Source organism: Drosophila mojavensis, unplaced genomic scaffold (assembly GCF_018153725.1).
Source record: "Drosophila mojavensis isolate 15081-1352.22 unplaced genomic scaffold, ASM1815372v1 contig_80, whole genome shotgun sequence".
NCBI lineage: Eukaryota > Metazoa > Arthropoda > Insecta > Diptera > Drosophilidae > Drosophila > Drosophila mojavensis.
This window is the reverse complement of record NW_025318906.1, coordinates 4,292,619-4,315,847: the sequence shown is the minus strand read 5'-3', so window position 1 is coordinate 4,315,847 and position 23,229 is coordinate 4,292,619. Positions and strand designations below refer to the sequence as shown.

At 43.1% G+C, this 23,229-nt stretch overlaps 9 protein-coding genes across 11 annotated transcripts; 6 read left to right on the top strand and 3 right to left on the bottom strand.

Moving 5' to 3' along the window:
• The first annotated feature begins 1,384 nt into the window (after positions 1-1,384).
• LOC6578679 (protein lethal(2)essential for life) lies at positions 1,385-2,439 on the top strand. Of its 2 annotated transcripts, none has more exons than XM_002004551.4 (3): positions 1,385-1,492; positions 1,625-2,018; positions 2,085-2,439. In XM_002004551.4, the coding sequence occupies exons 2-3, from the start codon at positions 1,625-1,627 to the stop codon at positions 2,258-2,260; spliced, it is 570 nt and encodes a 189-aa protein (XP_002004587.1). In that variant the 5' UTR covers positions 1,385-1,492; the 3' UTR covers positions 2,261-2,439. The 2 variants fall into 2 exon arrangements, with proteins under 2 accessions (XP_002004587.1, XP_032585416.1); XM_032729525.2 differs by having other exon boundaries at positions 1,395-1,492; positions 1,581-2,018.
• Positions 2,440-2,861: 422 nt separating this feature from the next.
• On the bottom strand, positions 2,862-3,622 carry LOC6578678 (ATPase inhibitor mai-2, mitochondrial). Its single transcript, XM_002004550.4, has 3 exons — positions 3,499-3,622; positions 3,214-3,352; positions 2,862-3,046 (listed from the first exon to the last, which is right to left on the bottom strand). The coding sequence occupies exons 1-3, from the start codon at positions 3,546-3,548 to the stop codon at positions 2,978-2,980; spliced, it is 258 nt and encodes an 85-aa protein (XP_002004586.1). The 5' UTR covers positions 3,549-3,622; the 3' UTR covers positions 2,862-2,977.
• Positions 3,617-4,676, bottom strand: LOC6578677. The gene is made up of 3 exons (XM_002004549.4): positions 4,452-4,676; positions 4,114-4,393; positions 3,617-4,038 (listed from the first exon to the last, which is right to left on the bottom strand). Exons 1-3 carry the CDS (start codon positions 4,502-4,504, stop codon positions 3,970-3,972), a joined length of 402 nt encoding a protein of 133 aa, XP_002004585.2. The 5' UTR covers positions 4,505-4,676; the 3' UTR covers positions 3,617-3,969.
• Positions 4,677-5,007: 331 nt separating this feature from the next.
• Positions 5,008-6,485, top strand: LOC6578676 (probable serine/threonine-protein kinase DDB_G0278845). Its single transcript, XM_032730745.1, has one exon. It carries the CDS (start codon positions 5,008-5,010, stop codon positions 6,340-6,342), a length of 1,335 nt encoding a protein of 444 aa, XP_032586636.1. The 3' UTR covers positions 6,343-6,485.
• A 109-nt stretch (positions 6,486-6,594) lies between these two features.
• LOC6578675 lies at positions 6,595-12,111 on the top strand. The gene is made up of 2 exons (XM_002004547.4): positions 6,595-9,771; positions 9,829-12,111. Exons 1-2 carry the CDS (start codon positions 6,946-6,948, stop codon positions 11,059-11,061), a joined length of 4,059 nt encoding a protein of 1,352 aa, XP_002004583.1. The 5' UTR covers positions 6,595-6,945; the 3' UTR covers positions 11,062-12,111.
• A 224-nt stretch (positions 12,112-12,335) lies between these two features.
• On the top strand, positions 12,336-14,772 carry LOC6578674 (venom carboxylesterase-6). Of its 2 annotated transcripts, XM_015163281.3 has the most exons (5): positions 12,336-12,584; positions 12,654-12,709; positions 12,780-12,905; positions 12,962-13,182; positions 13,257-14,772. In XM_015163281.3, exons 2-5 carry the CDS (start codon positions 12,704-12,706, stop codon positions 14,539-14,541), a joined length of 1,638 nt encoding a protein of 545 aa, XP_015018767.1. In that variant the 5' UTR covers positions 12,336-12,584; positions 12,654-12,703; the 3' UTR covers positions 14,542-14,772. The 2 variants fall into 2 exon arrangements, with proteins under 2 accessions (XP_015018767.1, XP_002004582.2); XM_002004546.4 differs by having other exon boundaries at positions 12,336-12,709.
• Positions 14,773-14,802: 30 nt separating this feature from the next.
• Positions 14,803-16,777, top strand: LOC6578673 (acetylcholinesterase). The gene is made up of 4 exons (XM_002004545.4): positions 14,803-14,894; positions 14,956-15,081; positions 15,141-15,361; positions 15,433-16,777. The coding sequence occupies exons 1-4, from the start codon at positions 14,823-14,825 to the stop codon at positions 16,721-16,723; spliced, it is 1,710 nt and encodes a 569-aa protein (XP_002004581.2). The 5' UTR covers positions 14,803-14,822; the 3' UTR covers positions 16,724-16,777.
• Positions 16,778-17,007: 230 nt separating this feature from the next.
• Positions 17,008-17,983, top strand: LOC6578672 (charged multivesicular body protein 6-A). The gene is made up of 3 exons (XM_002004544.4): positions 17,008-17,119; positions 17,187-17,296; positions 17,361-17,983. Exons 1-3 carry the CDS (start codon positions 17,045-17,047, stop codon positions 17,836-17,838), a joined length of 663 nt encoding a protein of 220 aa, XP_002004580.1. The 5' UTR covers positions 17,008-17,044; the 3' UTR covers positions 17,839-17,983.
• A 198-nt stretch (positions 17,984-18,181) lies between these two features.
• On the bottom strand, positions 18,182-23,102 carry LOC6578671 (cilia- and flagella-associated protein 57). Its single transcript, XM_002004543.4, has 4 exons — positions 22,702-23,102; positions 21,703-22,628; positions 21,483-21,652; positions 18,182-20,487 (listed from the first exon to the last, which is right to left on the bottom strand). Exons 1-4 carry the CDS (start codon positions 22,965-22,967, stop codon positions 18,334-18,336), a joined length of 3,516 nt encoding a protein of 1,171 aa, XP_002004579.1. The 5' UTR covers positions 22,968-23,102; the 3' UTR covers positions 18,182-18,333.
• Between the last annotated feature and the right edge of the window lie 127 nt (positions 23,103-23,229).

The following is a 23,229-nucleotide window of genomic DNA, read 5'->3' as shown; positions in this document are numbered from 1 at the left end:
GAGCAAAGAATTAGAATTAGGGAAAGAGACAAAAAAACTAGAGAAAAAAGGAAACCGAAAGCGAACGAAGAGGAGTACAACCGTAGAGGAGACGAAGGGGCTAGAAAGTGACACAAAGAAGAAATAAGGTTTCGAGAAAATGGATAAACTTAGAGAGATAGACAATAAGGCATAAGACATAGGGAATGTATGAATAGGATGAATAGGATGATAAGTCGAAGAGAGAGAGATAGTAAGAGTTGGACAGACATAGTGAAATAATAACAATAGAAAGAGAGCAACAATGGGTGAGAAGCATATTTAGTGTGTCTATAAATATTTATGAATAAGTTGATCAATGAAAATACTCATTATTAATTTAATGTTTATGCCTTAAATAAGAAATCAAAGACATCTTGGATACGTCACAGCGTTCGTCTAACAGACGCATAGTGACTCAGCAGCAGATGCCTAAAATAATCTAAAAACTCATTTATTTGCCAAATATTTTAATGGGTGGCATCAAATGATTTTCAACAGGTTGAAATTGGGAAAATATTTCCTGTCGTGCGGCTGTAAGGCCATATATAAGTAGTTCAACGTAGGTGTTTATTTCTATGGGATCAATAAGAAATTAACGTAAATATGATCAGATTCTGGCAACTTCTAAGAATTTAAACTTTCCATAAAAAATGAAAGTGCAAAAAATTCGAAAACATTTGGGCAAATCTTCTAGTAAATTTGATTCTATATATAAATACGTTATTAAAAGATTATACAAATAATTGCATGCATCGTGGTTTGGCTTGTTTGAACAGCATTTTCCCAATGGTCTGTGGAACATTTAAGACACATATAGAATTTTCCATGCAGAGGCGTCAGTACACACGTCTTTCCGCAAAAATAATAAAAATAAACAACAACAAGAAACAAAACAAAACAAACAGATAAACAACCAAAAACCTAACAAAAACCTCACAGACTCTCATCAGACATATCCTATAAGAAGAATTTTAGATAAATTCGTACAAACATGAAAACAGAAATAATAAAATATAATATTAAATGATTATTAAGGGGTCAAATATATACTTAGTATATATTCTTTTAAACAGCAATAATTTAGAAGTATTTTGCAATCAGAAATATATCATAATTATTATTTTGTAATTGTTTTATTCAGTTTTCTTAAGTCATTTACAGGGTATATTTTGTAGTTTGTATTTGTACAAGCAATATATTTGGCCAAACACGAGATATACGTGGCACATAGTCATAAATATATATACATCTATATATATAGATATAAATTCATGTAGATGACGCTAGGCTAAATTTAGAAGGCAAATACATTTTCATATTTTTAGCGCATAGAGAAGCGAATGTAAACAGTTGAATGCGATGCTATAAAACAGAGCAGACTTTTCGAAATGTTCCACAAAAACGTTGCAACCGCGAATCGGAAAACACGAAAAATTCTACATTCTGTGATTAATTGGATTATTTAGCAAAGGTACGAAAGGTAGCCAAATTATACAAACAAAAAAAAGTTTAATATAAAATGAAAATATATATAAAAATTCAAACGTTTCGGATTATAGATAACTGCCATTAGCTTGTTATCTTCTTCTCATTCTTCAAATAGATGTCCGTTGTTCCTCTAATGTTCCGTGATTGGTGGGATGAGCTTGACTTTCCAATGCGCACATCGCGCCTGTTGGATCAACACTTTGGCCAGGGTCTGAAACGGGATGATCTTTTGTCGTCCGTTTGGAACTCGCGCCCCACTGTGCTGCGCTCGGGCTATCTGCGTCCGTGGCAGCGCTCTGTGAACAGTTTGCAGCGACAGGAATCGGGCTCCACTCTGAACATCGACAACGAGAAGTTCGAAGTGATTCTCGACGTGCAGCAGTTCTCCCCGAATGAGATTACAGTGAAAGTATCCGATAAATTCGTCATAGTCGAGGGCAAGCACGAGGAGAAGCAGGACGAGCATGGCTTCGTAGCCAGACAGTTCTCCAGACGTTATCAGCTGCCAGGTGGGTTTGACTAGAATTTACTCTCTTATTGTATATATTATATCCACTTTCTGTTACCTATTGCAGCTGATGTCAATCCAGACACAGTCACCTCCTCCCTGTCCTCGGATGGCCTGCTGACCATTACGGCGCCCATGAAGAAATTGCCCCCGCCCACCACGGAGCGCCTAGTGCAAATCACACAGACTGGACCCTCCTCCAAGGAGGATAACGCCAAGAAGGTCGAAACCTCAACGCAATAAGCAATCGTTATTATTATTTATTAAAAAAAAAGCCGTTTTATACCAATATGAGAATTAGAATAAGTTTATACGAATTTACTATTGGAAGTCTTCAATGTATTTAGAATGGAAAAACGACAAGTCCTGTGCTATTTGTAAAGCTGCTAAAGAATAGTAAAAATAAAATTATAATTGATATATTTGTTTTGCTTAGGATTGTGGTATATTGATATCTTAAAGATATTGTAGATTATTTACTGAAAGGGTTGAAAGACAGAGAGATAGCTCATTTTCCTTTTATTTAAATTATGTAGTGGGAATTATCTAGTATTAAAATGATCGACTTATGGCGAAAGTTAATTTAGTTCAGCTTATGAAAAAAAAAAAAAACCTAATAATCAAAAAAATTCAATTGTAATATATATACATTTTGCATAAATCAAATCTTAATTAATTTCGCCTCATTATCTTCAAAAATTCTTCGTACCAACCTCGTTTATAATACATCTCGTACATTCCAATTAATGCAGAACTATTGCTAATTGCATCAGCCTCATCAAGTGCTATCTATAGCGACATGAATGCATTTTAGGTATTACTCCACTTCAGGTATTACACGAAATTTTCCTTCACACAAAATATTTTAATTTATTTCGAAATGTGATCCATAAAAAACTATCAAACAGAACTAAAAACTATAAAATTGAGCATTTATATATGTACGTTTGTTTATGTATTTCATTTCTTTGTTGCTTCGGGCGTCTTGGTGTCGGTCTTCGTCTTCAGGTTCTTGAGTTGTTCCTTTTGCTGAAATAGACAAGAAATTTAGAATAAGTGAAGTTATAAACAAGAGAAGCAAATAGTTTTGTTCATATAATATTTCTTGCGATTTCAACTTCTTTCCTTATGCAAAAACTATTCAAGTCACTCTCGTCTATATAGACTATATATAGTTTTTATTTGCAAGTACCGACCTGCTTATAGAAGAACTCCTCCTCGCGCGCAGCTTCCATTTTGCCAAACGATCCACCAGCTTCGCGTATGGAGCCGCCTGCGCCCCCACCTTTGCCTGCACCACTGCCCAACTCGCCCACATGCGACATTCTCAAGTATCTAATAAACAAATAGATATAATTATAAGTATATATGTATATTCGCAAACAGGTAGATAGAGAGTGAATGAGAGGGAAATCGAGAGCGAGAGCGAGAGAGCGAGAGAGAGAGAGCTTATGCAATCCCGCTGCTCTTATGGAACTTACTGAATTTGTTTTGGATACAGATGTTGACTGATGCGGCGCAGTGTAAACATATTGATTTATATACCGGCAGCTAATATAGTATATTACTCAAGTATATATATATATATGTTTTTATGTATATATATATATATATATATGTTTTAAGTAGTAATATACGATGAATGATCGTTGCTCTTTATTTCATGGTATTATGAAAATCTCAGCTGCTTGTGCATTGCGCGGGGTCTGCCAACTTGTTGTAAGACTTCCGAATTTAAACGAGGAAAAAATTTGAATTGTGAATTGAAAATACTGCTCTGCTGCCTAGTTCAGAGCATTCCAACACAATTTGCATACGAAACGAGAAACAACAAGAAATTGCGTCCAAATCAGTTGAAAATGACGAGAATGTTTTTTGGATATTACTTTGTTTTTCTAATTTTCCTTGGTATTTTTGAACATTCATTTGGATTTGCCAATTAATTACTTTGCCTATGATTCATCGTCATCGATGGGATCGTCCTTTCCACGATTATGCAAAACCTTTAAACATTCGGTGCTCTAGAGAGTAGGATGGCGAGATGCGAGGAAATTGAGAGATACATTCCTTTGATGTTCATCATATTCAACAGTTACCTCATTCAAGAAGAATGCCTCTTCATGTATATCCTTGTATTTGTTTATACAAGTTGTATTATAGAGAGCAGCATGATCTAATGTACGTTGATACTCCTCGTATTTGCGCATATAGTCTGCGGTCTTCGAGGACTCAATATGTTTGCGTATATTGGACATTAATCCATGATTGATCGAGCTAAAGTATTCTTCTTCCTTGATGCCACCTTGCAACTTACCGAGACCGCCGCCCAGCAGAAATACATTCGTAGGTAAACTGCTCTTCGACTCTGAGTAACGTCTATGGGGAGGGATTACCGTTGAGTTACCATTATCCGGATATGCGGATTGGGACTTACGCGTAATTTGGAATTGAGGCTTGTGTGCGTAGAAACAAACCAGCGGGAAACATTTTTGCGTCTTTATATATTAATATTTATGTATGTTTTATATATATAAATGTACGTGTATATATATATTATAAACATATATACATATATTATATTTCAATGTTTGATACGATTATAAAAACCTTCTGGGTTGCTAACAAATGCTAAAGGCATCTAAATTTACTGTCAGAGAAAGTAGATCAAAATAAAAAATTTTGTAAAATGAAAGTAGCAATAAAAAAAAACAACATCACAGAACTCCGCGAAAACTACATCCCGATATCGGTAAGTTCTTTCTACAATTGAATCGATTATAATAGCTGTTAATTACGTCAATTATTAAGAATTAAAAGTACGTAATATACGCGCATGCATACATATACATATACATATACATATATCTACCCACCTACGTATATGTACATGTATGTAAGTGTATGCCTATGTATATGTGTATGTATATGCATATATATTGCATACATACATACATGTATCGTATCCTATACATATGTACGAAAATTCTTAAATGCGTCCATTCACCAAAGACATCCAACCAGTGGTGATCAACGGAAGACGTCAGTCAAAACTGGAGCCGCCCAAATCAAAGTCAGCGGCTGCGCTCGCGAAACGCAAGAACCGCAATGCACGCAGAAAGAGCCACTATCAGCATCATCATAATAGCAACAATAGCAGCGGCAATAACAGCTGCGGCAATATCAGCAGCGGCAACAACAGCAGCAGCTGCAGCAGCAACCAAAACAACAACGATGATAATGATGATCATGACAACAGCGTTGGGCATCATGACGATGATCTGGCCAAGGAGCCGTGTCAGTTTGTGCCCGTGCGTCGCAAGCCGCTCGGTGAATATATGAATTTGGAGGCGTCAACTCTAACATCTACAGCTACGGCGGCGGCGGCAGCAGCAGCAGCCGCAACAACAGGCGCAACAACAATAACAACCGCAACCACAACAGCACCATCAGTAGCAGCATCTCCAGCAGCAACGTCATCCTCATCATTGCCATCGACGGCAATGCAGGGCATGCGAATGAGCTATGCGGCAGCCGTACAAACTGGATTGGGTGTGAAAGTAATGATATCGCCGCGTCTCAAAAAATTTAATAATAAGCCTGGCAGCAAGGGTCAAAAGGCCAACAACCACAATAACAATCATCATAGTAAGATAACCGCTGACACAAAGTTTCGAATATTTGATGAGCAACCACATAAGCCGCACATTGTTCGAGTTGATCCAAAAGTGTTTCGTGCTGATGTTGAGGCTATGAAAGCAACTGCACGATTGAAGACAACCAAAACGAAGAAGCCATCGGCAGCAGCAGCAGCAGGAGCAACAACAACAACTCCAAGAATCCTCACTTCGAAAACTAGCGAGCTGCCAACCAAGCCGAAAGCTGAATCAGAAGATGCTGAGATTAAAGAGCTTGAATTGCAATTCAAAAAACTGGCATGCAATGCGGATGACACCGCTGCCAATGCGGAAAACGTGATGCAGACAGCTAGGAATTTGAATTCAATTCAAGGCAGTTCATCAACAGCATCGAATGACAGCGAGGGCACACCAATCAATCAGCACCACAACACCATCAACAATAACAACAACAATGTGAAATCACCGACATTTGTGGATTCGATCAGCTATTTAAGCTTTCATCACGAGCGATTGCAGCGGATAGTCAAAAATCAAAGCATTTGCGTTATTTGCTTACAATCGCCAGAACCAATGAAGGTACCACAATTTGAGGACAAGCATTTTAAATATCTCGAGGAAGCTTCACTTTTGGCACAAAATCGCACCATGCTACGCTTATGGCTGAACTCTGATCAACTGATATGCTAGTAAACATTTTTCAGACAGATAAATTTTTAAAGTTATATTAGTTATATTGTGTGTTCTAAGTTATGCCTGTTGACTACAAACTAAATTGAAACGCAACGGCCAAACAATAAACTTGGCCTGCCTATGCAATGGCCGATAATATAGTATTTTTCGTTTTATTTGCAAACATTGCAGCCAAAAATACCACATACAATAATAATATATCGATATATTGTTGGCATATCTCTATATACATATGAATATGTATTAATTTATGTGTAAGATGGCCTGGTCACATTGTATTTAGGTTGATTATTTTCCTTATTTTGCGTGTGTAAAAATGTTGTGTTGTGAAAAGCGCAATTTTATTGCAATGCCTATATAGTTTGTCAACCAGCTAGTGGCTAATGTGCATGCCGATAATGTTAACCGTTTGACGGCATTATACCAACTGCATGGCAGCGCCTGTCTAGCCAAACAGCAGCCCCAGCACAAACTGAAGGCGTGTGAACGAAGCGAGCGAGCGAGCGAGCGTGTCAGCGCAGAGCGGAGCGGTGTGTATGTGGAGTGAGGAGTGAGGAGCGGAGCGCAGCGCGTTTTCTGTGTGTTTTGTGTGTGTATATAATGGACAAGTTAAAAAACAACAACAAAGAACATGCAGTTATTGCATCAATTGAGTGCTCCTATACCAATGCTGCTGAAACCGATGTCGATGTGGAAAGCAATAAGAGCACGCCCACACCATATTTTACGCCCCTCGAATATCTACAGACCTCCTTTGAGTTCCCATCGCCCACAACTCCATCTGCAGCAGCGACATCTGATGCATGCGATGAGGAGCCACTCTATACACCGAAACAGTTTACAGTTTGTAATCCTAAGCAGCAGCCGCAGCATCAGCAGCCGCAGCAGCAACACTCAACGCAATTGCCGCAATCGCCGACGACGCTAAATCGTAAATTTAAGCGATTTTCCTTATACGATCGACGTTCATGTTCGCCACAGGACGCAGGTCGGATATTTGCCAACAAGGAGAATACGATACCAAAAAAATGCGGCACCGATAACGATCACGATAGTTTGTATTTATCGAAAAGCGAACACAACTCACCCACAATCCTTTTTAGAGATGATAGCTCAACGACGACAACAACAACTACGTCAACGGCAACAACAACGCCAAATCTCCTTAACGATTCGAGCCGGCACAGCTACTCACCCAAGTTGCTCGCCTCCATAAATAATTTGAATTTGAATCATTCGTTGAGCGGCTCCCCGCTCAACATCATTAATTCGGCTGGCTATAAAAATGGCAATTTCTTTCGCTTTCCCGAAATCGATCATGTGGTGCAGGATATGGTGGTGCAGCAGTCGCCACCGATTGCTGCCCTGGCAGCCGAAGAGCCTGACAATCAGCAACAGCAACAACAGCAAGCAAAGCAAGCTGTCACAGCCGAAACGGGTCGACGCAATCGCAAGAATAAGAACAATCTCACCATACGCATCACAGATGTGCAGCTGGCCAAGCCGTTATCGCCCTCCAAGCCAAAGACGCCCACAATCAAGAGCACCAAGGAGAAGGCACGCTCTCTGGACTCTGCTGCCAACGAGACGGAGCTGTCGATTGTGGTGCATCCGATCAATGAATCTCATCCCATGCCGGGCAGCAGCGGCGGTTATGGATATGGATATGGATATGGTCACAGCCCTGGGCAGGCCATGAATCAAAGCAATATGTTAATGCAGCCAACGGCCTCCAGTCTGCACTCCACCTCGCTCTCACGTCTGGATACCCAACAGTCGCTGCACAGTCGACGCACCACTCGTCGCAAATCGCCTGGCTTGAATAGCAGCGATTGGCAAATGTATCATCGCAAACAGAATCCATATCAGACCTCACTGGATGCCGATGAACAAAAGTCGGCCTCAAGTGTCGAGAGCAGCAGCAACAGCGGGAAATTCACACTGGGAGCCACTCTGGCACCACGAAGCGCACACAAATTAAATCCCATGCTGCACTCATCGAGTACCAATTTGAAGACGTTGCCCGAGTGCTTGACCTTGGTGGAGTTTACGCCGTGCACAGCAGCTGTGGAGTCGCCCTTTAAGCAAAAGTCGATGGATTTGCCCGGCAAGAGCGTCGGTCATGGCTCGATGAATCTGCTGCAGCGTCGCGGCTCGAATCACAGTCTCACCTTGAATCTGCACAGCTCTTGTGGCAATCTAATGAACAGCGGCTTGAGTGTCTCGAATTATAGCTTGGGCTCTGTCAGCAACTCGAAGTCCAGTTGCAATCTGGAGCAGCAACAGACGCACAATCAACAGCAGCCACAGCCGCTTAATCAATTAACTGTCGCTGCGGGCAGCGGCCAGGGTGTGCGTCAGGGTCTATTTCGACGGCGTGGATCCAATCACAGCATCACCTTGCAGAGTCACACGACCAACTCGTGCGGGGAGCTCAACTCGATGGCCAGTCAGACGACGCCCAAGCGCGGTCTGCTTGAGCGAAGGGGCAGCAATCAAAGTCTAACGCTCAATATGGGCGGCCAGCTGAGTACAGCAGGCGGTGGAGGAGGTGCTCTGGATCCAACGCAGCCCAAGTTAACTGTTTGCAGCTGTGGTGCAGCGAATGCCGCTCAGGCGACGCATCAGCGCAAGTTCTTCAGCACCGAGAACTTGAATAGCAATCGAGCCGGCAATAGCTCGCAGTATTTGGACTTCAAGCAGCCGCTGTGCTTTGGCTCGGCCTCCGATCTGCAGCCAAGCGAGCAGTCGAAAAACAAATCTCCCATAGGAACTGACGAGACGGGCGTTGTACTCTGCACCTGTGCAGCTGGTGGTGGCGGCGGCGGCGGCATCCGGAATATCATGACACGTCCGCTCTCACCGCAGACGACGAGCGAGGAGTTCAAAATCTATTTGGCCAGCATACAGATGCTGCAGAGTGCCTCGAATCCGCTGAATCAGTACGATTTGATCAAGCTGAATCACGTGTTCGATCACAGCTACAAAGCGAACTTGGAGCAGCCGCCGGTGTTGGTGTTGGGACGTGAAGGCGGCACGCCCACAAATCAAGTGCCGCCCACATCCGAAGACAGCGAACTGCTGAGCTTGTACCAGACGGTGGTCAAGCGAATCGTAACACCTTTGCCACATCTGGACGATGATGAACAGAAGCGTATATTTCGTGATTTGCATAAGGAATTTTGGGACTTGCCGTTGAATCATCAGGAGAAGCCCATGGTATTAGGTTCGCAGACAAAGAATCGATACAAAACGATTCTGCCCAACGAGCACTCGCGCGTTATACTCGAGAGTGAGGCGACGGAGCTACTGAATTTGCAGAGCTGCTCCCTGTTGCAGCCCCAAACTGCAAGCGAGGAGCTGATGAGCAAAACGACGCTGCTGGCCAACGAGGAGTTGCCCTACATTAATGCCAATTACATCAAGGTAGGAGTCCAATTATGAACTCACATATACATCTAATAAACTTGAATTCATTTTCAGGGCCCGGACTATGTGTCCAAGTGCTACGTGGCCACGCAGGGACCTCTGCCGAACACCATTTTCGAGTTTTGGCTGATGATCTATCAGAATACACAGCGTTATATACGACGCTGCATGGATGGAGGCAGCAGTCCGCACGTAGATCGAACTCACATCTTGCAGCAGTATTATCAAAAGATCGTAATGCTGACAAATTTCACGGAGTGCAATCGACAGAAGTGTGCCGTCTATTTTCCCATCGAGCTGAACGAGATCTTTGCGGTGGCCGCCAAGGGCGAGGTCTTTGAGTTGAGCGCGCAGGCACGCGCCTATTTTGAGCCGCATCTGATGTCGATGCAGGAGAGCGACGAGTCTGGAACTAATCTCGGCAGTGAACTGCAGCCGGAACGGGAGCAGCTCAACAATCGCTGGCACATAGCCATCGATTCGCAGAAGGTGACGCTGAGCGAGTCGCTGCGCCGCACACTGCCCGCCACTGGAAGTTTCTTTTTGGCCAAAAACGTGGGCATTGTGCGACGCAATGGCTATTCTGTGCGCAAGCTCATCCTGCTCTACTGCATCAATGTGCCGGACAGTGTGGGCCTGCTGGACTATCATTTGCAAAAGATTTGCTGCTATCATTATTGGTATCCCGACTGGCCCGATCACCATTCGCCGCGGGATATCAACACCTTGTTGGACACCTGTTTGCATGTGCTGAATCTTGGCAAGTGCGAGTCGGAGTTCGACAATTACGATGACAAGCGGAGCACACGGAATGCACATTTGAGCGCCCAACGTTTGGAGATCTACAAGCAGGACATCTTTAATGCGGTGCAGCCGTTGCCCGTGATACACTGCTCGGCGGGCATTGGACGCACCGGTTGCTTCACGGCCATACTGAATGCAGTGCGTCAGCTGCGACAATCGTTGGCCTACTCCCTGACTGGGATGCTGACCAAAACGCTGACCATCAAGGATATGCAGTGCACACAATATGGCAGCGACGAGGATACCGAATCTAGCTTTAGCTGCAATACTCTATTGCACATACAGCACATTGTTGAGCAGCCGGATGCCGTTAGCTTCGATCAGCTGCCCAAGATGCCGGACATCTTTGTGGATATCTTGGGCATTGTTTGCAATCTACGTCTGCAACGCGGCGGCATGGTTCAAAATTCTGAACAGTACGAGCTAATACATCGAGCCATTTGTCTCTATTTGAAGCGCACTTTGGCGCTGCGACGTTTTTAGATTAGTTACAAATTGAATACACATAATTGATGACAATGTTGAACAACATAATGACGACGACGACGACGATGATGATGATGATGATGATGATGATGATTAAGATATAGTTGTAGATGATGATGATGAAGTTGAAGAAGAACAAAACACCAATTTACTATTTGTAAAAGAAACCTTTTTGTGAACCTTATTTAAAAAAAGCAAACAAAAAAAACGTAAAAAAAATTAGAAAAAAAAAACAAAAGAAGAAACCCAACAACAACAAATGCGAATAACCATGGCTAAAAGAGTCTCGAACATTATATACTTATATACATAAAACAAGATAATGAAAATCGGAATATAGTTATATATAGCAGACACACGATGCGTGTGCTATGTGAACTTATTATCTATTACTACACATTATTATGATTACGAATTATTATTATTATTATTATTATGATTATTATGATGATGATTATTATAAATGTTTATTAAGTGTTTTTTGAATGTATGTGGTGTGCATGTATAATGTATGTACATAAGTGTAAATGTTTTTTCCATTTTTTTCGGTGTGAGCAACAAACAAAACAAAAGAAAAGCAAAACAAACCCTAAGCTTAAAACAACAACAACAACAATTACAAACTACATTTAATTCAACTTATTAATTACCTTACCCTAACAAACAAGAAACACACAGACAACAACCAACAGACAGCAACAACAACAACTGTGAGTTGACAATCTTTTGTTGGGGTTTACCGTGAAAAGCTCAAACCCCTTTATCAAGTTGTCTCGAAGCTTCGCGCTTCGTTTCTAACTGACTAAAACACCAATTTTCACGGCATTTTCCCAACTGTCAGCTCGACAGTTGTTGTTGTTGTTTGCTATTATAAGGGCCGAATCCATAGTTACAGCTAGAGTTCTTTCATGACAAAAACAAAACAAAATTATATAAAGATAAAACAACAAAAAGCAAAACAAAAAAAATAATTGAAACTTGAAAACTTGTATTAATGTTTATGCAATGGAACTAGTCAAATAAAACTTAGAAACATTTTAAATGTAATTATAAATGTGTAAAAAAAATTGCGTTTTTATGGGTTGGTTGAATGGGTCGAAGTGATTTAATATAATTTATTAAGATATATATCTATATATGTATCTCGGCCATTGTGGGCTATTCAGAGTCTGTTTGTATAATGCATTCAGAATCTTATTTCTCCTCTGATTCTCTAATTTGAAGTATATATCAAAAGTTTTGATTCAAAACAATTTTTGCTGACATTTGCATTAAAAACAAATTATTAAAATAAAATGCTAAATTAACATTGTTTAATGTGATTAATTAAAATATACATTCACTTTAACGATAACAATTTGATTACAAATAATTTGATTGTCTAGCTTATCTCATCTAAATTTCTATGTTTGAGCGGGCAAAATCAGCCCCTTGCGTCCATTGACGGGTTAAAGCATCAACAGCTGATTATGTTTGTCTGGCTAAAGTCCATTGCGAAGCAACATTTGTATTATGAACCGGTAATATAGCGATTAAACATTTCTCTTTTAAGTGATTTGCACTAATTGTGATGTGGGGACTTATTACAGTCCGACGTGGACATTCCACTGCCAGGTACTTAAGATTATACAGCAATAGTATGAAGGTAAGCGGAAAAGCAATCAAAAAATCTGTGACAAAAGTAATTCGAATTGATTTATGTGTGCCATGACCAGGTGAAAGTGGCTGTAAAGCAGGGCGTCCTAGTTGGACAACGACAGCAGCTGCCCAGTGGTTTGCAATATGAGAGCTATCTCGGTGTGCCCTACGCCCAACCACCTGTGGGTGAGTTGCGTTTTCGGGTGAGTGTGGCAGTTGAGGAAATTGTTGACATTGAGTAACACCTTGACCCACTTAGAGTCCGCTGCCATTGGAGAGTTTTCCACAGCCAGAGCTGGACTGCAGCAAAGAAGGCAATGTCTCGCATCAGCGGGATCCATTTACTCTAGAGGTAGTTGGCTCCGAAAACTGTCTGTTCCTCAATATCTATGTGCCCAAGAGCAAGTCAGAAAAGCCGCTGCCCGTCATGGTCTGGATTCATGGTGGAGGCTTTTGGTTTGGCAATGGCAACAGGGATTAGTGAGTGAAATCTCGAAGAAAAAATGTAAAGATTTAAAGTAGCTAACCTTACTTTTATTTATCCCTAATTACAGTCACTTTCCTGCGCAGCTTATGCAAGAGGAGGTCATTGTGGTTACCCTCAATTATCGCCTTGGCGCTTTGGGATTTCTCAGCCTACCAGAAGCAGGCATCTATGGCAATGCGGGCCTGAAGGATCAACGCTTGGCTCTCCAATGGTTGCACGATAACATTGCCAACTTCAATGGTGATCCACAAAATGTTACCCTCTTTGGCGAGAGTGCGGGTGGTGCCTCGGTGCATCTGCATACGTATGCGGCGCATGCCAACAAGCTGTTCCACAAGGCCATCATGCAGAGTGGCACAGCTAACATGGAATGGGTGTTCCAGGAAAATGCTTCATTCAAGGCGCGTCGTCTTGGGGAACTGTTGCAGGGCAAGAATATTGAGAACGATAGCAAATTGCTGGAATTTCTGCAATCAGAGGCGGCAACGCCGTTGGCGATGCTGGCGAAAACTTTGGATGTGCTGACTCCAGAGGAACGTCGTCGGCAGCTGCCGCTGGCTTTTAAGCCCGTCATCGAAGATCCAAGCAGTCCGGATAGCTTCATAACTACGCCGATTCTGGACTTAATGCATGAGAAGGAGCGCTTGGGTGGTATGCCTCTTCTAATGGGCTATAATTCGGGCGAGGGCATAGCCATGATTGTGCCTGCCAAGCGTAAGCTGGAACTTTACAACGAGGATTTGGCGCGCATGGTACCTCGCAATCTAGTTCCAAAATCAGAGGCACCAGAGGCACTACAGGCAGCCGAAGATATGCGTCAATTCTATTTCAACGGGCAGGATGTGACGGTCGAGAACTTGGTCGATATCTTCACGGATTTTTACTTCAACATCGATGCTCAGCACGCTGCTGAGATTCATGCCAACTGCCAGAGGAGTTCCCCGCTCTATTTCTACCGCTTCGACTATGTGGGCGGACGAAATTTATACAAAAACCTGTTCCAAGCGAATGATTTACGTGGAGCTTCGCACGGCGATGAACTGTTTTATCTGTTTCAAATGGCGGAGGATGATACTAAGCTGGAGCCGGCGGATGCGGAGATGTCGCAGCGTTTGTGTCACATGTGGGCGAACTTTGCCAAGCATGGTAAGCCCTTAGATAGCTGGACACCAGTGCAAAGGCAAAAGAGGAGCGCCAATGGAGAGCTGGAACCCTTCCAATTGGACTATCTGCAAATAGACCGGGAAATCAAAATGCAACGAAATCCAGATGCGGAGCGTATCGATTTTTGGCGCAGCATGTACAAAAGATACAGATCGAAATGCTATGCAGAATTAAGGGCTAAATTGTAACGGATATTAACCACAACTATATATATACCTCTGATATTGCTATTTTAAATAGTATAATTGTGTATCGATATATATGTAGTATTTTTTAAAACATATAGTATTTAACAACTCCGATAGATAATAGTCCTTTGTATATATCGATAATATGAAGATCCATCAGCTGTTTATCTTTGAGTGCATAGATCAGTCACAACGAAATTCAAAATAAAATTGAAATTGTCAACTGCCTCATTTCCTAGATACATTTCCTCTATACATGATAATACATATGTGCATGAAAAATGCGCAGTTTATTTGCCATGCGATGTGGTTATTATAAAACCAATAACCTTCGTTTATACAGCACTGCAAAGGTACGAAATGAGAGCACCCATGGAATAGTTTGAAAGTTGTTATTTATTAATTAATTTACAGGTGAAGGTGCCTGTGAGACAAGGCATTGTTATCGGCACACAAGAAAAGCTGCCCAATGGCGTAGAATACAAAAGTTTCTTGGGTGTTCCCTATGCAGAACCACCCGTAGGAGAGCTGCGTTTTCGGGTGGGTGCATCGAAGCAAAAATATTGATCATCTCCTGCCATTTCACGTATGTATATTAGAGCCCTGTGCCGCTGGAACGATTCAAGGAGAACGAGTTGGACTGCAGTAAAGAAGGCGACGTCTCGCATCAGCGCGATCCACTCAAGCAGCAAGTGATTGGTTCCGAAAACTGTCTATTCCTCAATGTCTATGTGCCCAAGAGCAAGTCGAAGAAACCTCTGCCCGTCATGGTCTGGATTCATGGTGGAGGCTTCTGGTTTGGTAGTGGTAACCGAGATTAGTGAGTGAAAGCGCTTAGACTAAATTGATAGATATGTATCTAATCTTACCTCAATCTTTTCCTATTTACAGTTACTTTCCTGCGCAGCTCATGCAAGAGGAGGTAATTGTGGTTACCCTAAACTATCGTCTCGGAGCCTTGGGATTTCTCAGCCTACCAGAAGCAGGCATCTATGGCAATGCGGGCCTGAAGGATCAACGCTTGGCCCTGCAGTGGGTGCACGATAACATTGCCAACTTCAATGGTGATCCTCAGAATGTTACCCTCTTCGGGGAGAGCGCTGGAGGCTCTTCTGTTCATATGCATATGTATGGAGCGCATGCCAACAAACTGTTCCACAAGGCCGTCATGCAGAGTGGCACAGGTAATTCGGAGTGGGTACTTCAGGAAAATGGCTCCTTTAAGGCACGATGTTTGGGTGAACTGCTGCATGGAAAGAAAATAGAGAACGATAGCAAATTACTTGAATTTTTGCAATCGGAAACGGCGACTCCATTGGCGATGCTTAGCAAAACTTTGGACGTGCTGACTGCTGATGAGCGTCGTCGTCATCTGCCCTTTACCTTCAAGCCAGTTGTGGAGGATCCAAGGAGTCCAGATAGCATGCTAAACAAGCCATTCCTTGATCTGTTGCATGACAGGAAGAGAATGCCTAATATGCCCGTGCTATTAGGTTACAATTCGGCAGAGGGCATAGTTCTGATTACAAATCCCAAGAAAAATGTGGAAATCTTTGATAAGGATATGGCACGCTTAGTCCCACGTAACCTGGTTGAGGATCCAGGGGCGCCCGAGGCGTTCGAAGCAGCGGAAGACATACGACAATTTTATTTCAATGGAAAGTCGATCACGATGGAGTGCCTCGATAATCTAGTGGACTTGCTCGGCGATGTGCACTTCATTCTCGATCTTCAGCACACAGCAGAGGTTTACGCAAATTACCAGAAGGCGCCCTTCTACTTCTATCGCTTCGACTATGTAGGCGGACGGAATATATACAAAAAGGCATTTAATGCGGACAAACTGCGTGGAGCCTCGCACGCCGATGAACTGTCCTACCTATTCCAATGGTATAATGATAAGTCTCCCCTAACTGCAGATGATGCTCAGATTTCGAAACATATGGCCGGGATGTGGACTAACTTTGCGAAATATGGCAAGCCAGCTGATAACTGGACACCAGTTCAGAAGCAAAGTAGAAATGCGAAAGGAATTCTCGATGCTTATCAATTGGATTATATGCAACTAGATCGAGAGTGTAAAATGCGGCTGAATCCAGATGGGGAACGTATGGATTTCTGGCGTAGTATGTATAAAAGATATAAGCCGCAATGCTATGAAGAATTAATAGCCAAATTGTAAATTCTCTGTTAATGATCTTATTTTAAATTAAATAAATTCATTATTTATAAATTATTAATAAATAATATTCATTATTAATATTTATAAACCTTAATACTAAAGTATCTGGTCACAACATTATCTCTTAGCTAATTGTAATTATTAAACAGTTATTAAATTATAAAAAATACTATTTGAAAATCAACTATCTCGATAATTTTCAGTTTTAATACTATCGACATTAAAAATACTGTAGCTTAGTCGTGCAATAGGTAAATAAATATATCGACTATGTAAATAAATGAATATCGATAGTTAGTGGTTGGCTATTGTGAGTTAATCATGGGTGCATTGTTTGGGAAATCTAGTAAAAAGACAGCTCCAAGTCGCATTACAGAGCATGACAAGGCCGTCCTGGTAAATACAACATCTCCTACAGATGTCTGTTAATAGTAACATGTATTAATCTCTTGATGAACTGTAGCAATTGAAGCAGCAACGGGATCGTCTGAAGCAGTACCAAAAACGCATTGAGCTACAGTTGGAAAATGATAGATTGCTCGCCAAGAAGTGCCTGCAACAGGGCAGGAAAGAGTAAGTAACTTAAAATGCACACACAAGCATTATTTGAATCAACAATCATTGTATTACTCAATAGTCGCGCAAAACTGCTGCTGCGCAAAAAGAAGTACCAGGAAAGTTTGCTCACGAATGCAGACAAACAGCTCGAAAACTTGGAGAAGTTAGCCTCCGATTTAGAATTTGCACAGGTGGAAATGAAGGTGTTGGATGGTTTGAAGCAGGGAAATGCTGCTCTGAAAAAGGTGCACGATATGCTGAGCATAGACGAGGTGGAACGTATAATGGACGAAACACGAGAAGGCATCGAAAAGCAACAGGAAATAGATGCTATCTTAACGGATGTACTGACCACGCAAGATGAGGAAGATGTGCTCGCCGAGCTCGATGCCCTGGAGGCTGAGGAACAAAACGTTCAATTGCCCGAAGTGCCCAGTGATGAGCTGCCAGCCAAGGCAACCGAGGAGGAGGTGGAGGATGACCAGGAGCAAGAGCCAGAGAAAGCTGCAACCAAAGCGAGCAAAACGAAAGCAAAGAAGATACTAGTGGAGGCCTAGAAGCTAAATGCCATTTTCTTTATTCAACTAAGCTTAAACTTTTGTTGTATATGTATTTGTACATATAAACTGTGTGTGTCGCGAGTCCTATGTGAAAGATATATATTTTGATATAAGAATATTCCAAGCAATTTGTAAACAATAACAGACTGTTCTATGTATACTTGCCCATGGCAATAGGATAAGCGAGAAGAGAGGGCAAAGAGCTGTGAAGCAGCTGGTGAAGTGAAGGAAAGTGGAGCAGGGGATGTTACAGATAGATGAAGAAGCTGCTTGAGACTAGAGCAGGATTATGTGAAGGCGAAGAAGGAGGAACAGTTGAAGTCACACAAATCGCAAGAGATTTAATGAAGGAGGCCTGAGAGCCATGTTCTTTATTCATCTGAGCTTAAGCCCTATTTATAGAGCATATATAACTTTTGAACGTACATATGTATGTACCTACATACATACATTTATACACACATATATATACATACATGTAAATAATATCATTTACAGGGCACCCTCCAACGCTCCAGCGTTGAGCTTTGTGGTGCGACGCACATCTTCCCTGAGCCTTGAACGCAAACTCTTGTTCTCAATGCGCAGACTCTCAATCTCCTCGAGCAGCAAACAGTTCTCGTTGAACAGTTTGTCGTACTTCCTCTGCACGCTCTTGTCCTCGGCGACAGATTTGTAGCGCGCCAGAACGGATTCGATTTGCTTGCGCTGTCGGAGGAACTCATCCTTAACCTCGGCGTCGAGCGTAACGAAACGCTTCAGTTCATCATCGCTGGCATGTTTGTGGAACAGCTCCTTGACGGCCTTCTTCAATCCCTCCGCCGTGCTCACCTCGCCGGCCACATAGAAGATGTCCGTACAGATGGAGTTGAGGCATTCCCTGGCTGACTTGGCACGATGGCGCTCCGTGCGCAGCTCGGCCGCATTGCTCAGGTACTTGTCGCGCATCTCCTTGAGCTGCAGCTCCAGCTGAATGTTGTTCTGGTTGAGGCCCTCCAGTTCGTGCTCCATTTCGATGATGTGCTTGCGCTTGTCGTTGATCTGGAACTCGCGCGGCTCGATCTGTGCCTTGAGCTCGGCGATCTTGTGATTGAGCACCTGCTTGTATTTGTCCAGCTCTTGGTTCTTGTGCAGCAGCTCCTGGATGCGCTTCTCCTTGGCGCCAATGGCATAATCACGATCCGATATATCCTTTTGCAGATCCTCGATATTGCGCAGTTGCTTTTGCATCTTCACTTGTGACTTGATATGCTCCTCTTTCAATGTCTCCACCTCCTCCAGCAGCGTCTCAATCTCATGGCACTGCGCTTCATATTTCTTTTGGAGCACACCCGCCTTGCCGCGCCACATCTGCGTCTCGTTCCGCTCCGTGGTCAGTTTATTCTCGTATTCCGTTTGGGTGGCCACCATGTTGCGATCGTTCTCCGCCTCCACCTCTTGGCAGTACTTGATGAACTCATCCTTCTTGTCCTGCATCTCCTTCATCAGCTCGCGGATGAGATCCTTGCGCTCGTCCAGCTGCTTCTTGTAATCGTTCTCGAGCGCCTCGATCGTATCCTGCAGCGTGCCCGTCGAGTTCTTCAGCTTGTCCTCGTAACTCTCGCGCAGCTCCAGCATATTCTCTCGCAGATTGGTGAACTTCTGGTATTCGATAAGCATGCGCTCCGAATACTGGCTAGCCAATACATCCATCTGGGAGCGATGATCCTGCTTCATATCGTTGATCTGGAATGTTATCAGATTCATTTCCTCCGTATGCTTCGATACAATCTCATTGTTCAGCTCCTTGAGCTCCTCGAGAGCGCTGCAATAGCTGCGATGCACCTCCTGCAGCTGCTGTCCATCAAAGATCTCGTTCTGACTCAGCTGATATTGGAACTCCTCCGCCTGTTGCTTAAGACGCAGCTCCAGATTCGTTATCTGCTCCACTTTGTCGCTGAGCTGAGTGCGTGGTATCAACACCTCTTGGCTCTTCAGCAAATCCTGATCGATGGGCGCCACCCTGTCCTCAATGTTCTCCAAGCTCCAAATGGCCACGGTACCACGTTTCGATATGACCACCAGCATTGATCCGTCATAGGTGAATCTCAACTTATTAATGGGGCCATCGAAGAAGCGGAAGTTGGTGAAGGTGCCGCCGCCCGCCTCGAGGAACGGCAGCTGCATGTTGAACAAGCCGCCCTCATGATCCGCTATAAACATGATCAGATCGGAGCGGGACAGGCACATATCGGAAACGGATCCCTTATTGCGGGATGGCACAGTTATTTCGCGTTGCAGTGTCGCGTCCTGGAACTCGCGTATGGTGCCATGATTTGTGCCCGCAAAGATGACCATTGGGTCGTTGAAGCTGACGCAGATCGTCACGTATTCCGTGCCCTTCTGCACTATCTCCTGCAGTCGGGCGCCCGTCTCAATGTCCCATTGGTAAATGGCGCCCTCGGCTCCACCAGAAATCAAGTACTTATCCGTCTTCGTCCAGGCCACAGATAAGACATTGCCATTGTGTCCCTTCAAGTGGATGACCACATCGAGGCTATATACCGATGTCACACTGATATTATTATCATAGGCAGCAGCCATCAAGTGTCCAAAATTCGAGTATTTCACATCGTTGCAGTGCGGAAAGTTGTACGTTTTGACGATCTAAACGAGAGAGTGAGAGCCAGCGAGAAAAAAGTTGAGAGAGGGAAAGTCAGTTATAATCGAGAATATTATTAATTTTCATTAAAAATAGAATCAGTAATTTTATGAGGATTATCTTAAACTGCATTGGCATAAATTTTAAAATTAAATAAAAAAAAAATAATTAATTACAAATTCATTAACAAATTGCACTTTAGAAATATTTAAATACTTTAACAAAATAGTTTATATAAATTTGCCAACTGCACTGCGTCCCACAGCGACTGCCCTGCTCGAGCTCTGAAATGCCACTGAAAACGATCTGCAGTAAGTGCAGTGTTTATAGCTCTCCCCACTCAAAGCAAAGTTCACTCAAAAGACAGAAGCAGTCAAAGAGCCTTACTCAAAATGGCAAACAGCTTATGGCGCTCACTTCACATGTGGAGAGGAGCTTACGTTACGAGACACTCTTTCAAAATGGCAGACAACAGAACAGTTGATTACACACTCAGTGACTGTCCTGCTCGAGCTCTCACACGACACTAACGACGATCGGCAGAAACTACACTTTTATAGCTAATCGTCACTCAAACGAAATCCGCTGAAAATACCGAAGCAGTCGAGAGCCTTACTCAAAATGGCACACAGTTTCTGCCGCTCACTTCACATGTGGAGAGGAACTTACGACGGTCACTTTATATGTGGAGAGCAGACGAACAGACATTTTTTCGAAATGGCAGACAGTAGCGGAGAGTCACTCAAAATAGAGAACAGCTGATTAAACTCATAATTTACTCGAGAGCAGCTCAGAGCGCACTTTAAAAATGGCGATTGACGATTGTCAATGTAGCTCAATATGGAGAGTTACTCAACCGCAGAGTGGAAGGAGTTTATGGAGTTTATTAATTGAGAAATAGCAATAAAAGGAGAGTTTTTAAAATGAACAGCCAATAAGAACGTTAATATATATATATATTTTTTTACCTATTATAAACCAGCCCTATATTAATACTTACATTCAGCTCATCCATAAAGATCTGTGTGATACGCAGCTGATCTGAGAAACCAATGGCTGCCATTAGGCCCGTAGAGTTCAGTTCCACAATATTCACATCCACCTGGAATTTGCGCACCAACTCCACCTTGCCAGTCTCATAGTTCCAAATGCGTATCGTTTGATCCCTCGCTAGAAAAATATATATGATAATATTTTAGTGAGATTTGAGGACTACTTACAGGCCGTCATTATGATGGGCTTCCAGGCGCACACCGACACATCGACCACTTCGCCAATGTGTATGAGCACGCCGAGTGGTTCGAATTTGAGCTGCTTCGTCTTGAGAGTCTCCGGAACGATGAGAATTCCCACATAGATCTGGGCGTGCGAGCAGGTCACAATGACCGTTTCCTGCTTGTGATCGATGGCCATATTAGTGATCTGATATTGTGGCTCTGAGTAGATGGTGATGGGCACAGTGAGGACCGTCTTGCGCTCAAACTTGAACTTGGAAACGCGCTCGAAGACGAAAACCTTGTTGAAAATGATGAAGGCGAAGCCGCGGCTAAAAGCCGACATGCAAAGGACACGCCAGTCGGGCAGGATCATTTGCTGCACAGTGGAGAAACGTAGCTCCTGGGCCTCGCGCTCCTTATCGAACATCTCCTGATCCAACATTAGGTCCACCGTCTCCGCCACACTCGCCTTCTGGCTCAGCTTGATTTCGCCATTTTCAACCAATATCAACATATCGCGATCGGTGCCCATCATCAGCAAATCCATGCTTAAGAATGCCATTGAGGTCACTCGAAAATTGATCTTTATGTTATTGCTAATGGTGAATCCTCGCTCCGACTTGCTCAACAGCAGCAGAGTCCTATCGCCCCCCACAGCGACGAATCCACAGTCATTGGGATTGCCCGCAATGCACTCGGCGCTACCATGGGAGCCGGGCAATGTGGCCCTGCCCTCGATGACGGTGCTCGTCTTGTCGAGGACCAGCATGAAGACCATCTCATTGGGTGGTTTGGTAATCATTGCAATGGCACGCGAATCATTGGTGAAAATCATTTGCTGTATCAAGGCATTGCGATGATTTGCCGGCAAATCCAAATGGCGACGCTTCTTCAGCGTGGACAGCTCATAGATGGACACATAGCGACCGCTAGAAAGAGATGGGGAGTAAGGGAGTGGGCTTATGCAATCAGATTAGCTAACCACGCAGCACTCTCACTCACTTCTTTGCATGCAGCTCGAGGACAGCCATCAGTTTGCGATGCGAGCTTAAGACAATGATTTCCGCCTTGGTATCCTCGGGAAAGCGCAGGAACCTCTGCTTGTTGGTCACGTAGTCATGGAAGGCCAGAACACCCTCGACCGGATACATGACCTCCTTGGTCAAATTGAATTGTATGTTGCCCAGGACATCGGTGCGCAGGCCGTAGATTTGTTTGGGCCTGATGGACACCGAATTAACTGCAGAAGTTCGCTTCTCGTCTCCCATTTTGTATAAAATATATATTCAATTGGCTGTGGCAAATGTTAATGCAATTTTTGTTGTACGTGTATCTTAAGCTCAAATAATTTCGATCAAACAACGGAAGGAATAAATTGTTAAAGTAGCCCTGACAGCAAATTCCATGGCATCCATCCAGCTGAGGGAGGCCTGGGAAATTCAACGGCAGGTTTGTTTATTTTTGTATCTGGCCTTTTTTTCTGGTTTTTGGCGCGCAAAGCTCGCTGTAATCAAAGAGTCATGAATAAGT